The sequence below is a fragment of the Rhamphochromis longiceps genome, linkage group LG23, assembly GCF_057381845.1.
Source record: "Rhamphochromis longiceps isolate RC_006_pf linkage group LG23, R_longiceps_female_GT1.1, whole genome shotgun sequence".
NCBI lineage: Eukaryota > Metazoa > Chordata > Actinopteri > Cichliformes > Cichlidae > Rhamphochromis > Rhamphochromis longiceps.
The window spans coordinates 12,208,700-12,227,022 of NC_140578.1; the positions used below are offsets into that span (position 1 = coordinate 12,208,700).

The following is an 18,323-nucleotide window of genomic DNA, read 5'->3' on the forward strand; positions in this document are numbered from 1 at the left end:
GTAATCTATCTGAACACGCTGTGGAGCAGTGCACCCCGTGGCTTGGCATTAGCATACCGTAGTGCTACTTTGCTCGTGTTATACAAGGAAAAGAAAGCACTTGTAGATGGATAGGGAGAGGGAGAGGAGCCACCCAAGACACGAGGAGCTGAAACCACAACCTTCACAAGGATAACATCCTCTCTGTTTTCCTACAAAGTCTTAGCTAGTTCTAGTTATTATTTACGATGGGTAAATTTATGGAATAATTTCAGCTAGGGAAGGTTACTCAGTTCCTCAAGGTGAAAATGGATACGTTTAGCACTTAATGAATCGGGCCTGGGCCTCTGCCCCATATATCAGCATGTTATTAAGACATTTTAAAATCCCATTATGGTGTTTCTCCTTGAACATGTCATGCTTTTATTGGACTGCCCTGTCTTTAAATCTGACCTTTTCAGCCCTGTTCTGGAATTGAACGGGGGGGAAAAAGATACATGACAGGACGATGGTTCAAAATATACATATCTGGCTATAAAAATATCAGCGCATGGCGGTTTCTTAGTCATTTGACTGCAACACCAAGAATGACAAGTGGTCTTAAAAAGCAGCTACAAATGGTTCAAGAGGTTGCTTTTATATTCCAGTAATCTTGTTACATGTTTGGGCTATTTGTGGTCTCATTTTTTTAATCCAGTCTTTTTGTTCTCACAGTTGTTGCCTCAGTCAAAGTAGGGTGTGATGCTGGCATTTTGACGTGTGCAGATAAATCATCTTATGAGCTTTACGCTCTGCTGCCGTACATATACATATCATATGCACAGGTGGGTGTATAACCAGCATGTAAGACTCATATATTCAATTTAAAAACAGCTGCTGCTGTAACGAACATTTTGGGAATCATAGTTACATCTTTCACCCTTCTTCCAAACAAATCTGCCAAAGTCGGGCAAAACTGTTCAGCTTGAACAACAATAATGAAAAAAGAAGGAGGTAAGATTGGGGAAGGAGGAGAGCGTGACACAAAGGCTGTGATGACAGAGGCATCTAATCCAGGCAATGCCATTCTTATCAGGGTCCAGTGGATTAGAGTGAGCCTTCTAACCAGAGAATCCTTCCCAGCCAGACACTCTCCACAGCCCAAGGGCCTGGATCAATAGGCCTGCATTGATCTCTCCTCCTGTGGCTGGATTCACTTTTATTAGGACTGCCTTGGTCTCTCTCACTTAGACACACATATGCAGCCCTTCAACTTCTCCATGCAGCCGCCATGAAAAATCCCAAATAGGATTGGGTGTGTGTGTGTGTAAATGGGAGCTTAGATTGTTTTGTTTTCACTAAGTAGCCAGCTCCAGAAACACTACAGTATCAAGTTGACTCAGCTGTATGATGGTGTTTAGGTTGCCTCCGCAGCCACGGCACTTTGATCAGTATTGCAGAGTAGCTATTCATATGGGAGCTTGACATCCCTGGTTTGTGGCCTTCTGTTGTAGCAACGCCGGCCCAAGTCGCCACCTCTAACCTCGCTGACACTCTTTCTTTTCTCTCTTCCAGATGACTCGCCCCATCCAGGTGAAACCAGCTGACAGCGAGAGCCGTGGAGGTAGTTGTCTTCTTTTCTTCATCATTTATTCACATCCTTTTTTTTCATCTGCCTTATCTAGGCTAATTTTCTTCATTTCTTCCCCTCTGATCTCATCTGTTCCACTGCTCCAAATGCAATAATAATAACACTCTTCTTTTGTCCTATCCCACTTCCCTTTCCTTCTTGTTGTTGCACTTCTATTCAGTATGGGAGCAATTTCAACAAAACGTAACCAAATTATGTGAGAGTAGATTTAAAAGACTGGGTGACATCAAACAGGAAGTTTGATGTAATCTTGACTTGACTACATGTCACTAGGTTTGCAGCAATTTGTAATTTTTTGTTGTTTTTTACTGATAATAATTCAAATACTGGATTTATGGATTAATCTCTCATGCGTATGCTTTTTTTGATTAAAGAATGTTTCACTGATGTGGTGAGCTCTGCCCATCTCTCTTTCCCTGTTTCCTGTTGTGAACACATTATTATTACACTGTAATTTAGATAGTTATTAGAATCAGTACTGGAACCGTAGCCATTGCAAAGATCCTGTTAAAACCCACACTGCTTGATCTTGTGCATTTGAATCACAAGACTAAATAGTATAGACAGGAAAAATGGAGCAGAAGCTTGTTCAGCTTGCCAAACAATCAATAAATGTGCAGGGATCATGCCAAGATCCTCATTATTTGGCCTTAATTCTGTCCTCTTTGATCTCTCCCATATTTGGAGGCTTTTATGTACTCACTGTCTCTCTGCATATATGTTAATGGGATGCAGAGGCATCCTTCAAGTCAGTGGCAGAAACAACAAAACCTCACTGTTATTATTTGGTGTGCATCTCATCTCGTGTCACCACGTAACAAAGCAAGTTCCTTTTTGTTATTTAAAGGAGGGATGCTGTTCAGTATTTGTCATCCTGGTGCAAAGAGAGAGGTTTGGATGGTTAAAACAGAGGCAGAGAAAATGCAAAAATGATGCCAAATGTGTGCAGCTGCTGTGCAGTACTTCTGAGGCTTTACCTAAAAACCCCTGCCTGTTTTGGGTGAATTAGGATTGCTGGCCACTTGGCTGCCTGTCACATGCACAATCTTCAAAGGACAGCATAACCCCTTGAGATGAATGGAGGAAAGGCCAATAAAGATCACTGTCAGTCCCCCATGCTTTCATTCGTTCGTTCTTTCTTTCTGTCTTTCTTTCATTCTTTCTTTCATTCTTTCTTTCTTTCTATGCCATCCTCCCTCTTTCTCTAAAACATTTACAGGAGTGGTGAGACAAGCACAAGGGTCTTGTGCTGTCAAGATTGATGTCCCCTATAGCTCCATTGATTTTGCCATTGTGGTGCTGTGTGTCCACATTAACAATGACACTCAGCTGTCTCTTTACTTGGTTGTGAGTAGCTGGGTTTAGAGCTCCCAGGGCACTTTGGTCAGTATGGGGTCTTCTTAGTGGCTGGCCGTGGGGACCCCGCTGAGGAACAAATGAGTGCTGGAACAGACCTGAGAGTCGCACATCATCTTAAATGAACAGGTCAGAGTGCCACCACAGGGGCAATCAAACACAAGCGTGACTTTAACAGGTTAAGACAGAAGTGAAAGCAGGGAGACGTAGTTTGTGGGGAGGGGAACGATCTGACTGTCATTTTAAAATCTGCTCTTCTTCTTCTAGTCTGCTGTCCTGAATTCTTTCCTTTGTAATTATTGGCAAAGATCATTTATGTTAGCTAATAGCCTGTGTTGTGCCCTACTTTCACAAGCTTTAGCATCTTATTCGCTGTAATTCTGATTTTCTCAGTAATCATTGCTAAATTTAACTACCTTCAATATTATTATTATTTGTTTTTTGTGCTTATCTGCCTGCCTTCACCGTCCAGATCAGTAACTTCTAGAGTATAAATCAACCCAGTGTACTGCAGAGCGGATGCAAAAATATTAATTAGGCTCTTAGTGCAGTGGAGGGAGGGACACGAGGGACAGACTCAGCGTGGCCTGCTCTCTCAGGGGCCACGCCGCTAGTCCGATAGGGGGCATATATTCCTCAGTGCACACAGTCACACTAAAACACACAGTCATCCTAATTAGTCCCTTAATCTCATTATGAGGAGGACAGTTCAGATCACCTGCACTAGGTTTCCATCCATGAGGGAAAGACCTGTTACTGTGGTTTTATGCCTGCTGGACCTCCGCTTCAGTGGGAGCAACTCTCTGCTGTTATTAAGCCCAGACAGGCCCAGGCGAGCACAGCGCACTATCCCTGATTATTATTGCAGTAAAAACTGAAATGACCTCACACAGGAATAAGGTAGAACATATTCTCCTAATTCCACTCAATATTTGATGACTCTTGGATACCTGAGCAAAACTGAGCATTGCCTTTTTTACCTTTTTATGGAGCGTTCACTTTTGTTTGATATTTACAGCAAATTTATGAGAATTGGAGAAGACTCGGCCAATAGGTAGCTTGACAGAATCCATATCAGGAAACTGCACTGCACTATAGAACTAAAGGAAATATATATGGTAGAGTAAATCCATCCAAACACTGTCAGCCCCTGCTGCCGCCTAACAAAGACACACTGTGAAATGAATATTAATGGCCAATCACCTACCTAATCTAGCAGAACAGCAGCCGTTACACATTGAGCCACCAGCGCTGTGAACGTCTCCGTCACCGATGACGCAGATCGTTCTGGGATGTTTCTGTTGGGGAGACGTTTAAAGAGGCACAGCAAGGAGGCAGCAGGGACCTGTCTCTCTCATTTTCTCCTCGCAGGTCTCTGATATGAAATAGATTGATTTTCCATCACACATGGCACTGATGACTGGCACTGTCTGCTGCTGATATTTCATTTTTGAAAGGCTGTTCAGTCCCTCCTTAGAGAGTTTGGCATTCTTAGGCAAGATAAATCAGCTTTAACCACTTTGATTTCATCCTAAACCTTTTACCAGCAGCTCGTCTTTTAGCGTTCCATCATTACCGCCTGCCCCTTAGTGTTTCCTTCCTTTGTAGACTGTCATTTCATTTGATTTTGTTTTTTGTATCAGGCTTTTTTTAAAGATCCATTCTGCTCACGGGCTAAATGATATTTCTGTGCAAGTGCTGCATTTTTGTATTCCTCTGTGGCTCTTTGTATTTTCCAGCTTAACCTACTGTTAAAGTTTTAAGCTCAAATATTGTCCAGAAAGCAGAAAGAGGAGCAGGCGAGCTGTCAGCTGGGGCTCTGTTGGTGTTGCAGCAGGCCTGCCTGGCACAGCTAGAGCTACAGCCCACTGAGGAGGCCTGGATTAGAAACAGGCTCTGGCATTTTCAAGGCAGGCCTGCCGCCCACACGCACACCCACACAGAGAGGACAAACAGGCGAATTCATACATACCCATGCAGCTCTAACGCACATACACACTTTCTCTCTCACGCGAGCACGCACTCAGTGGGAAGTCGGATTTGGATGATAATAGGAACACATACGCACACAAAGAGACATGCCCACTATAGGTTACATATTTACTCATACGGTGTGCACATATGCTGAGTGGCACGGGTCTGTTTTCCTTTCATGAGCTGTGTTTTATATTGTGGGCCCAGCAGCAGCATTGCATTTCGTTTTTATGTTTACTCAAACTGAAGGACAATGAAAAGGTTTGCTGCAGGTCACTGAGATGTGACGGAACAAGAAGAGAGAGGAGGATAGAACCAGAACAAGAGGAAATAAGTAAAATGGAAAGTGAAGATAAGGGAGTGCGGAGAAAGATTAGAAATCTAGATTGAGACTGCAGGGTACATGCAACTTTGCTGTTCTGTGCTCAGGTTTTTTTTATGTGGTATAAAAGACAACACAGTGGTCTGTGCTCTTCTTCTTCTCCCTTTTTACTAGAGAGACAAGTTCTCTGTGTCAGAGGAGCTTAGTAATGAACCAACAGGAAGGCCTCTAAGCTCTACTGATCCCCTTTAGAAAAGCGAGGAGGAATGAAGGAGAAAGAGGTAGTTAGAGCAAGAGCAATCGGTTGGAAAAAAAAAAAAAGAAACAGCAAAAATAGAGAGGTGGACAATAGGAATTTGTTCTGAGATATAGAAAGTGGGAGAGACACACAAACACATACGCACGCACACAGACCGAGTGCAAAATAGAGAAAAGTATGGCTAAACCAGTGAGATGGAGGGAGGAACGATAGGGGCAAAGCGAAAAAGCTGAACAGTATATCTTCTCCCTTTGGAGAGACGAAAACTATAGATTACTGGTCACAATGTGCTTGGCTGGGCATAAATGGAGAGATCTTGAAATACTAGGGAGTATGTTCAGAGGTTGTGGGGATCAGGGTGAGCTAATCCAATAGTAAAGCCAGCTCTGGGTCACACATTCAGAGCTCAAACTCCTTGTCCAAATCCCCTCTGGTGCTCTTACACAAACAATACTGATACACAGGCCTTTGCTCACCAAGAGTTCAGTCAGCTAACTCCACCGAGTCTGCCTGGGATGCTCAGGTCACTCTGCCCGTAAGCTCTTACATTTACCCTCACATCAGCACGAACTGGGCTGTTTTGAAGGGGAGGGGTGGGGTGAATTGGGTTTACGAATGACAGACAAGGAGAGAGAAGGCAGGAGAGCAACAGAGAGAGAGAGAGATGATGAAATAATTTCTATAGGGATGTGCTTTGCTCCTGTGGGTCAGATTGTGCTGAGGCTGTAGGAGTTATGCAGAGTCAGTGGAAGGAGTAGCACAACAATTCACTAATACACTGGGTAGGTGGAGATCAATTAGCCTTATCTTACAAACTACTAATGATAATACCAATGCAAAACTTGCTGACAAGGCAAAGAACAACAAGAGCTCAGAGTGATGATGTAATGAATTTAGCCAGTTGAAAGATACAGTATTTCTGCAAACACACTAGCTTGTGCTCTTTTTTTTTACCGAGGCAAACACACTATAGTGGCAGCTTCTGTGATACTCGGTCAGCATACGCAGAAGCAGCATCAGCTTACAGACAGTGGACAAAATACCAGGAAGACTTTTGCAGTATAACACATCGCAAACTTAAAAAAAAGAGAACGTGAACACTAAAACACCTTAGTAGTTTTTACTACAGTGTTTTTTTGATTGTACAAGTGTTTCATGCTTCAGGTATTTCGTCTACACTTTGTACTTGCCCATAAATATTCATGCATACATAAATTCAGCTAAACACACATTCATCCTTGCGCTCCTTAAAAAAGTAAAATAAATAAAAAAATCCCCTCCTTTTCGTCCTTTGCTCGTTGCATTGGTCTTGTAGCGTGGGCGGATCAGCAAAGGTTACTGTTGAACACAGAAAGGAAAGGTCAGAAATCATGTTTAGTTTTCCTGGGGCCGGGAGGTAATTCCAGCCAGCAGATTGCGTTCAGACGAGCAGGCAGGCCGGTGGTGGAGATGCTCATGAAGAAGGAAGCGAGGCGGGGATGGGGACAAGGTTATCCAGTCAGCCACTGCCTCTCAGCCCCTTCGCTGTCACCCTTAATAACACCCTCTCCCTTATCACTGCAACAATCACCTTGAGAAACAAACTTGTCTTCTTTGAGAGAGGGATGAGGAGAGGGAAGAGACGGCCCTCGTATGCATCTGGTATGCCATTCTCATTACAGCAACTCCACCTCTTTGGGGACAGACAGACCCCAGGTCAATTTAGTACTCAATTCTCTACACTTTGTATTTCATTCTCCCTTTTTTCTCTCTCTTTGACGCCCCTCCTTCTTCTGTGTTCTTTTCCCTCAGTGCCCTTTGAAAACACTGGAACTCTAGATAATATACAACAGTTCAGGGTCAATATTTATTTAAAGTATAATACATACCATAATCATTTGTGTCACTGTCACTAAAAAAGAAAAAAATGATTATCTTTAGCAATACTTAACTTTAAATTATTCCGAAAAATTTCATCTGGACACAACATCATTTTGCACGATTTCTTGCAAGACTTATGCGCAAATTTGATTCGTTCTCATTGCAATATACTCTAAATGTGGACTTTGATAAATTAAGTCTTTGTGGAAGCTCATGCATGCTTACACACTAGCTTAACAAGGCTTGCAAGGCAAACACTTTCAGTGACACAAACTCAAATAAGAAAACTGACTTTTTTAGGGTTTGCCTCATTTAGACCTCATCATCTCACTTCCTTTCACCTAAGAACATTCTGCATTAACCTGTTTATCATTACATTACATTTTTAATAGGTATGACCAAACATATTCCCTATTAGGAGATCTCTATGAACACCTGACGTGAGATCTTCTGGTTGTATAGTGATAATAGCAATGCCAAGCCCGTACCTGCGGCTGATAAACTGATGTGTCGATTTGTGTGAGCATAAGTGTGTGCCTGCTCTCCGCGGACTTGCTGCTCTGTGATTGCAGTGGAGCTGGAGGAGGCCAGGCAAAGGCTCTGATTGGACGGCAGAGTCTTTGCAACCTTTGCCAAATCACTGCAATCACCCGTTTGCTTCTTCTCTCGGCTTTAATGACACCACTTCATAAGGAATCGGGCTCATCAAGTAACCCACACACACTCTCGCTCACACAGTCACCTACACGTACACATATACACAGTGAGGTCAGACTTGGCAGATCAGGCGGGGGCGCGGGAGGGAGAGGAACAGGGAGAGGAGGTCCACTAGCAGATGGGAGGAGATTAAAGCAGACCGGAGACGAATGCATGCAGGGAAATTTGTTCACATTTGCGCACGTAACACTAATACATCACGGATGCAGGTTTTGCTGTCCGGTTTGTTTTGAGTTAAATTGAGTTAGTTACGATGTGGACTGAAGTAAACAAGTCGGTACACAACCCAACAGCGGACGAGCGATTGCTTTTAGCAGCAGATTTTTGGGGTAGCGCTCTTAGATGTTTTGATATTTTTCTCCCCGACAGTGGAGTAAGATTTGCTCTCCTTTCTTTGCAGGCTGGCCTCTTCCCAGCCCTGAATTCGGTGCCCTAATTTTGTGAGACCTTTGCTCCCATGCACTCCATGTGGAAAGAAAATGTCCTGTTTGTTCACCGAGAGAGGAAAAAGCCTATTAGGAGCTTTGCGGTAAAGAAAAACCGACAGAAGGGAAACAACAATTGTGTATGAGCAACCGAAATTGGCCCATTTAAATCCACACAAACCGCAAGTGTACAAATAAATAGTTGGACACAAATCATATTTTACATTACATTTCTTAAGCGTCTAAATTAACCTGTTTACATTCATGAAGTGTTTACACATTTGCATTATTTTCAAATGTGCTTTGTATGTAGGACATATTTATTTTTTATTTTAGGTTATTATACATTGACAGTAACCTGTTCAAAAAAAAATAGGAGTGACAAAGAAAATGGGAGCGCATAAGAGAAAAATTCCAAGGCAAAAAAAGAAAAAAAGTGATGACAAAGAAAGAGACAGGAAACAAGAAAACAAGAGCATCTTCTACCTCAGGATATGAACACAAATAAAATGCCTTTTCAGTCAGTATTAAAGAGAAGTCAAAATATATGCAGTCCTGTCACTCTAATTGTACATCAGTACAATTTCACTCTGAGAGCGTTAGACGAGCACTTTTGCGTGGGGAAATTGAATGTAACAATATGCCACTTCCAGATGAATAAAAATGTCAGCTCGTGTATTTTAATATTTGTTTTTAAATCTAAAATCAAAGTTTTACACATTATGCTTGATGTGTGAAAACAAGATTAGATTTTGGAGGATGTTTAGACTCTGCAAAGTATAAACCAGACGCAGGTTCATAAAGTTAGCAAAACATGAAACAAAGTTACTGAGAAAACCAAATTAGATCTTCATTACAATACCTGTAACTCCGCTAGCTTTCCACGTCTGTCCCTCCAGTCGCTCGTTCCCTCTATCTCTTCATCTCAGTATTTTAACTCCATTAGCCTCTCGTAGCACCCTCTGTCTCTCTCACTGTCAGTCACTTCACTTAAATCACTGCGCCATGGTACCACTAGACTGGAAAGGACACTTGCTCCAACCAAATGATTCAGGCACGGATACGGGCGCAGTGGATTAAAGCGCGATTAGGTCAAAAAATACAGTTTTTAGTGGAATGCCTATATTGTCTGTAACTTCAGCTCTGGGAGCTATTAAAGCAGCGACATCAGACAAGGACACAGGACATAAGGACAAGGAGGAATAGCATTGGATAACATTCTTGTGATGCACCATTAGTGAATGCCAACATTGGTTCAGTGGGCACCGTAAAGAGGCTTTTAAATTAGGCCCAGCCACATCTCACCTGCCTTTCCCGTTTCACCTGCTGAAATGACAAATAGTGAGCATGCACGCACTGTGACACACAGTCGTGTGATTACCCACCCGCCCACTCTCTATTCACCCTCTTCCCACCCATGTGCCAGTCAAACAAGTGCAGAGCTAATGGAGAGAGAAGCAGTGATTCTGGGGCTGTAAAACTGCTGCAGCTGAAAAGATGATTGGGGTAACCTTTGGTTTGATACGCCGAGGAAGAAGGTGTTTTAACATTATTCATAAGTATTCATGTGTGTATTCGACACCGCTGCCTTAAGTGTACACGTGGTTATGCTCAAACTGCCATGGCCTGACCGTGGCAGCTCATCATGTAAGATTTGTTTTTTTCTCCTTTATTTCTTCAAAATAAATAAATAAATGAGATAAAAACACACAAAAAACAAAACCCTTACTATATTTCTCTTCTCTCACTTGATCCCTTAGATCTTGCACTGATATTTGTACAAGGTTTATACTATCCCCCAAAGTGTGCTTTGTTTTCCTTTTCTTCCCTTTAGCCTTCTTCTTCCACACTCTTTTGACTTCTCCCCTGGCCCCAGCTCAATGATGAGTCTATCAGGCGAACTGGCATTGTCAGGGATGACTGGCGAATGGGACTCCATATAAAAAAGTTCTTGAACATAGCCCCAGAGACTTTGGTTCATCCTGTGGCCAAATCCAAATCCAGGCCATCCTGATTGCCTTTTTGCAATAAACGTGAAGAACGTCCCTTTCTAAAGGCTGCACTAGTGAACGCTGTGAGCAGAGAGAGTAACAAGCTTTCATATGACTGCTCTACCTTTGGCTGCTAAAGCTCTGACCTGACACCAATTTTAGGGAATGTGAACTTCAAAGAACGCTTTGATGGTGGAGAGGGTTATTGGGCGAGATCTGACGGTCAAACTGTCTTTTCATTCTAGATTAGCTTCTGAGTTGGGCTAATGACAGAAGCAAAGCAGTGTTGTGATAAGGAAGAGATCCCATCTGGAAATGATGTTACCGGTTGTCGAATGACAACAGCTGATAGAGGTCCACAGATCTGTTTCCTTCTCCTTTTTTGTTCATGACTATATTGCAAACTCTATCCTCCTGTGCTCCGCATCCCCTGCAGCAATAAACTTGTCAGAAAAACAAAACAAAAATATGACAAAAACTTGCTTGAAATACAAATAAATCCATTCGTCACCTATTGATTTTCTTACCATTAGGGAGAGGAATGGCTCGACTGTTGTTGATGTGGAAGATATTGTGGGTCAATACTGTAGTGCTCTTAAAAGCCATGGGAGATTTTCAGGAAATTCAGCAGGGGCTAAGAAAGGAGGCCAGCCTCCAACTCTGATATTAAGAAAATGTGTGGACTAGTTCAGCGACATCTGTCTGGCATTAATGTTATCAGGGAATCGGGAAGCAGTGCAGGCACAATGTGCTTTAGGGAAAGGCTCTGGACAGCTGCCTGCATGGACTGCTGGCACACATCAGCCTAATATGCTGGATTGGAAACATGGATTGATTCCTGAATGTTAAAGTGAAACCTTGAAGCACTACTTTGACTGTTGGAGCAAGAGATGTTTTGCAAGGCTATTTGGCATCCTAATCTGAAAGGGTCTCTTAATATATGACAGCTCTGTTTAGCAAGACCAGCCTGACAGCGAGGGGAGCAGGGGATGGCATGGTGAACATGTTAAATCCAGGTATGAGACAGGAAGATGGCATCTTTTGGTTCCATGGTGGGTGTAGTTATGGCTAATACAGTAATTATATCAACAGCTGCCTCCTTTCTCAGGTCAAGAAGGAGTGGAGGTTGAGGTGCTCAGGGATGCCAAAGTCCCAGTCTCACTGACTGTCAGCCCCTTCGGCCTTACTCCTTTCTACAACCCACCTTCCTCCATCCCTCCTGCCTTATTTTAGGAATCTATTCTTGGCCTGCCAGCGTGTACAATCTGAATTATTTATATGGAGAAATGGGATCCCTGCATGACAGTGGAAACAGGATTTTATTTGTGCCATCTAATTAAAATATAAACAAAGTGAGCCTGCCTTTAAATAAAAAAAAAAAACAATATTTGCCATAGTGTTTATACCTAATAAAACATATATTGTTCGTAGCATGATTTACTCGTTAAAGTGGCCACTTTTGCAGTATTTTAATACGATTCATTCATATATTCATACATGGTTATATTTACTGTGAGGAAATTGCATGCAAACTCTCCTGTTAATAGGCAAATACAGCAACAGACATGCTTGCACACGACAGAAAAAGTGCGAAACCCAGCTGGGAAATGCTTGTTGTTCAATCCTTTGTGGCTTTTTAGGTTTGTGAAGCGTGCTACGTGTCACATGTGTTGGGTCTACGCATTTCTGTTTTTGGCTGTGCGTCTTTGTTGCTTGACTCGTGCACATTTGCAGCACATGTTTTCAAACTGATGAAGATGTTTCCTTAATATGCTTTTTTTTTTTTTCTTTCTCATGTTGCCTTAAGTGGCGGTGGGTTGAGCTCTCTTCACCGCCGTGCAAATTGCCCTTTTCCATTCTTATCACACGAGCCCACAAACAGAACATGAAAAGCTGAAAGCAGTCAACAGAAAGCTCAGTATGAAACGAATGTGACCTACAACTGCAGAGAAGTAATGTACAGCGGCAGAGACACAGAAAACAAAGGCTTCTGTCAGAATCCTCTGCTATCTCGCTAGCGTGCCTGCAAAATATGTTTCCCCGCTTCTGTGTGGATGTCAAGCTGCTCTGCCTTCTATCTGGATGATATTAATGAAAGGTGAAACGGAATAATCAGAGATCACAATATTTTTTACCCTTGATACAGATGCCTATTCTTACGCTGCTGGCAGGAGAGATCTCCTCAACGTTCAGCTCAGCTCTGATCTGACATTAGGATTCAATGCAACATTTCTCTCTTCGGCTCACTCGTCTTGCTTTTCCTGCCGTTCCCTCTTCTCCTTACACTCCCTCCACCTACCTCTGTCCACTCAGCCTGACTGCAGCTAAAGGGTAAAAAAGGCTCAGGGGAAGTGCACTTCCTCCACCGCGAGGTTCCGGGCCGACCATGTGACACGGACCTCCCGGCATCTAGCTTTTGCTGTTCTTCTCCTCTTCATGCTTTTTTTTCTCTAGACAACGTGTCTCTTTATCTTTATCCACCTTAGTGACCTCATCCAGAGAGACTGATAAAATTAACCTCTGATGAGCAAATAGCTTCTCCATCAAACAAGGGTCAGTTCAAAAGCTCAGCCTTGTTGTAGAATAACACAGTTGACAAAGCAAAGTATAAATAGGGTGTTTTTCTATACATAAAAATCACCGGAGGACAATTGTAGTCGCGCAGTGAAAGATGTATGAAGACTCAACAATAAAGAATCACAGATAAATACCAGTGATTCATCCCTGTTTGTTCTGAATTTATGTGTATGGACTGACTTTTTAAGGACAGCTAAAGAAGGCAAAAAATTAAGCCACTGAAATATCTTCATATAACCTAAAATCAAACGTAAAAATAAAATGTGAAGATGTAGAATTAATTCAGTAAATAGCAAATACTCAGAAATTTGTTTATATCCAATTGCGTATCAAAAAATTGTAAAGTTACCAGAAATATTCAGGCTTGTACTCTGTTCATGTTGGTTCGTGTTGGTTCTGTTGGTGCTCTCATACATGTGTTTGTCTGGCTTGTTTTATCCAAATAATTGTGAATGGATGGCTCAGCTGAACAGGTCAGGTTGCAGTGTGTAGACAGCAGAAGGTATTCCTTGGAATATGTCGGCCTTAGGGCTTGCACTCTATGTGTCATCCTGTTTGTGTGTGTGTGTCTAGCTGTGTGAGGCTCAGTGGCACCTTTCAGAGTGGGGTGAGACCATGTGGTCTGCACTGACTGCTTTGGAGGGAGACAGGAGGGCCCAGCTGGTTCAGGCAGAAGAGCTCTCTGACTAGCCAAGGCAGCCTTACAGCCTGCCAACCAACCTGACACACATGCACGCACGCACACTCGCAAACACAAACAACATCATGCTGTGGTTAGACAAAGATTTTCCACGGCACAAAAATTGCTGGGAATTGCACACTACTCTCCATGCAATTAAAAAGATTTCTTTTTTTTGCCAGTGTGGTTTGGCTAGGAGCTGTGCAAAGTGCAGCTTGTCAGTGTGTCTCAGCTGAGCTTGTGCATGGATATAAACACAGGAGTGAAGAACACGTTCAGGCCTCCTGGTTACACGAGGACAGCGATGCTCACTGGAATTCCGTCATTTCAGCTGACTTGCAGGCAGGATCTTGGTGAAAATAGCCACCTATTACAAATATCCTTGAATGCAACGTGCAGAAAAGAGGGGGGGAAAAAATCTTTATTTGTTGGCAGTCAAGTGCTTGTCCTGCAAATTATACATGACCACAGGTCCTATTGATTCTCTCTTGTTTTTCTCAGTCTGATAACACATTGTTAGGAAAGTTGTTACAGCGGACTCTCCCAAATTGTTTTATAAACACAGAGGGAAAAGGAACAGTCTAGAAGCTGCCACGTGTAATAAAATTAATTTCTCGCCAGTGTAATTCCATATATCTCTTCAGCGTGATTGGTTGTTTTTAACAATTTTACAGAAAAGCACAGGTATTTCTTTGTGATTAAACAATCCAAACCTAATTAAAAGTAACTCCAGCTAAACAATTCCCAATTTAAAGTCTACCGACAGCTGCTAGAAGACATTTACAATAACAGTAGCATTGATTGCTACTTCAACAGCTTTGACAGAGAACAATGGTTGGAGAAACAATACTTATTTGGAATTTATTCATCCTGTGTTGTAGCAGCTCTATTTATTCTGACCCCCATCCCGCCATACGGTCCACTGGCTCTCTAGTGAAATCTGAAGTGTATCTCTAAATGGTGTGCAAGTGCTGCAAGACTTGCACAAATTAGCTGTGTTAAAGTATATGTATGCCTTCAATGGAGGAAAGGCTCACTGGAGGCACTGTGCTGCTTATCTGAACAGTAGGAACGTGGACAGAATGATTAGGTGGTCTAACCATAGGCGTCCACCCCCTCTGGCCTGGCCATTTTCACTACTTTTCTGTAAAGCAGTTTCTTTTTCTCTGCAAATGGTCTAAAGGGTAAGCTCAACCAGGGGCCATGTGTGAGTGGATGGCAAACTGAAACAAGAGATCTAAAAAGAATTTGTCATTTTAAACAAAGTGGTTTGGAGAGACTCATACTAAACTTATTTTTTGTTCAGTTTTACCTGTCAGAAAGGGCAGGAAAAAAATGACCCAAAGAGGGAGTGCTACTGCCTCTTAGGTAACACCTACCTGTAAAACCTGCAAACCTGCAAGGGGGCCAAACAGCGTGTGGTCCCCGGTTTCTCCATTAGAGAGCTAGCTTGGCATTCGGAGGGAGTAATTGGCTGGATAGGGTTTCAGCAGGCTTAGCCACCCTGCTGGCACAACAAGCCTGTCTGTCCCCATCCCTGAGTTGCTGCTCTGCTTGGCAGGAGTGTAGCCCGCTCAACTACTGCCATGTTTCCTTCAAAGCCTGTGGAGAAGCTGGGGATGGCAGCAGCTGTTTTCCCAGGGGAGCCAGAGGAATTCAGGGCCTCTGGTCATTAGTAGGAACCAGCGTGCTGGGGTAAACCTAAGGGTAAACCTTTATACAGCTGGGAGACCAAACCTCATCCCTTCATTTCTCCATCTCTTCATTCATCCATTCTTGTCCATGGAGGATTATGCATTCTTGATTTCCTCACACGAAAAGTAGGATAGGCGAGTGTGGAAGTACTAACCCATATGGAAAAGAATAAGGAAAACCGGTTTTGGTTGTTTTGTATTATACTCACATGTGTCTCCTATGACACAATTAAAAGAACTGAGTGGAAATTTAGTCAAAATATTGCACGAGAGAAAGTCAAAGTGCTGCAAGACATAGTAGTGGCAAAACTTCTATTACAACAGAAATATTTACTAGCCTTTTGGAGGCAACTGGAAACAGTTTAGCTGGTGCTCTGTGAGAAGCAGGTTTATAGTAATAAATACAGAAGGAAATAAAATGTGCAAGAGGACAATGTTTTTCTAGGAAGGCTTAAGAATGTCTGAAAATCTGTTTGTTCAGATAGATATTGTGGTCCAATTGTTTAGTATGGTTCTTCAAAATTTGTGACTACAAAAATGTCCACATTGTGAAAGCAACTATGAAACCAAGGACAGTTTTATTCTGTTGCCAATGCCTTGGTTAGATTTAACAAATGGTGACAAAAATCTGCTTCCAAGCCTAATCACAGTGTGGGTCTTCGTGATTTTTTTTGTGCATACGATTGGTTAGAATTTCTTTTCAAAGCAACCAAAGTTGTGTGTAAAATAACAAAATTGGTAGAAATATAGATACATTGATACCCAGCTGAGTGTGCTTGAGAAAATGTAAGTAGTGCGCACGATTTGTGGTTATCTTGTGTATATGAGTGTGCACAATTCTGAGCACGTTGCGAGTCACTGACATTTGGTGTGTACAGGGACATAAGTCTCTGAGGAGTGTGAGTATGATACAATATCTGAACATCTGGAGGGGCCTAAGCACCACATAGGTCTGGACTTCTGTCAGAACTCACCATAATATGTTGTCCCCGTTTTCACAGTACAAACATTGCACATATGGACGAAGTGAAAAGCAGCCTACTCAAATTTTAATAAATGTATTATAGCTGAAATAAATTTCAAGTATTTATTTGTGTAAACAAACTCTTCACTCATGCAGATGAAGTTTAGATGATAAAAAAGCTTTGAGATCAGAGAACAGGGCCTAGTTTCAATATGGCACCTAAGCAAATGCAATGCCTGTTTTCTTCTGTTGCTATGCATGCATCCAAAGCCTCGTCTGTGACTGGCAGTGATGGAAATAACGGCGTTACTTTTTTCGGTAATGAGTAATCTAAGTAATTACTTTTTCTATCGTTACAACACCGTTACCGTTACTAAAAAGAAAATGCGGTGCGGTCGCGTTACTATTTTTCAACAAATAGACGGTTGAAGCTGTCTTCAGCTTACCGCATCTTATATCAGCTGCATGGAAGTAGCTGTAAGTAATCTGGGCGCTACAGCTTTAAGCTGCTACGCGCTCCCGCGGACGGCAATCACTTTCTGCCCGATGATCACTTTTTGGCACAACACCTGGAGCTAAGGGGGCAAAACAATCGCATGAGTGCTGCTGTTTGACTGAGGAAGAATAAAGTAGTCGTGGTAAGCCAATCACATAACCACTTCAAGATGACAAAGCAACAAGGTGATATATACCAGTTTTTAAATTGTGCTGATAGGCCACGTAAAACCAGAGTCATGATAAACGATATATACGCGGCGTTTTTTCCTCAATAGTTTCGTCACGTTTACTGTCTAAGGACAGCGCAGCAAGCACTCTCTGCTTATGACAAAAAATAAAAAAATTTAAATAAAAAAAACCCCTGCCCTTTCGTGTTGGTGGAAAAATGCACCATGTCGACCAATCAAAAACGATATGGCAACATTACATTTGGTTGTTTAGGAAGAGGGGGAAGTTTTAGGGGTGAGGGTGAGACAGAGAGAAAGAAAGAGACAGCAGAAAAAGAGCGCACGAGTTTTGAGATGTGAGAGATTTGTGATGTTTAGCGTGTTTGGAGTGTGTAGTTAATGTGTTGTCTTGTGTAGTTAGTGTGTAGTGTTGTGGATAGTTTTGTGTTGTGTGTCAGAACAATGAGGCGACTGCTGTCTCCAGGTAGAAACAGGAGTGATACACCTGCTGCTGTCAGACCTGCAGGTATCAGGCTGTGATGTTCTCCTTTATAGTGGGCAGAAATATTTGGAGTGGCACAAATAATTTGTGTGGCATCTTATTGAATCCAGAACACCTGATTATTCTGTAAATAGTTTGAAATGGTTATAAAAAAAAAAAAGGGGGGGGGGGGGGGGGGGTAAAAGGTAAATGGCTGCAAATAACTTTGTTTGCAAAACTTGTGCATATGATTTTAAAAGTGACAATTTATATTTGCATTTAAAATTACGAAATATAATTCAATAAACATGTTTGTGGTTATTACAGTAAAAAATATAACTTTTTCTACTCGAATTTTATGTTTTTTTGTCTGATTTTAGATCAGTTGTGTTAATACAATATGTCAAAATGAAAACATAACTGTAAATTCAGACACGTGAGGTTGTGCTGAAAAGAATGATACCAAACAAGGCAAAGTAAATCGTTTTTAAAGGTGAAATGTAGACGGAAAGTCAAAAGTAGTTAAAAATGGCCAATTATACCCTGGACCCCAGAGGGTCAAACAATAGTTTTACCCTCTGGGGTCTGCAATAGTTACTTTTCAAGTAATTAATTACTTTTAGAATCTTTTAACTCAGTTACTAACTCAGTTACTTTTTTGAAGAAGTAACTAGTAACTATAATTAATTACTTTTTCAAAGTAACTTGCCCAAAACTGGTGATTGGCCAATAGAACCCAGACTACAAGTG

General features: G+C 42.0%; 1 protein-coding gene across 5 annotated transcripts in view; it reads left to right on the forward strand.

Annotated features, from left to right (window-relative positions):
* The window catches only part of celf5a (cugbp, Elav-like family member 5a), a 188,284-nt gene that overhangs the window by 108,192 nt on the left and 61,769 nt on the right, over positions 1-18,323 (forward strand). For all 5 annotated transcript variants that reach the window (XM_085398403.1, XM_085398400.1, XM_085398401.1 and 2 more), the window contains exon 3: positions 1,534-1,582. In XM_085398403.1, the coding sequence (XP_085254529.1) occupies positions 1,534-1,582 (49 nt within the window). The remainder of the gene's footprint in view (positions 1-1,533; positions 1,583-18,323) is intronic.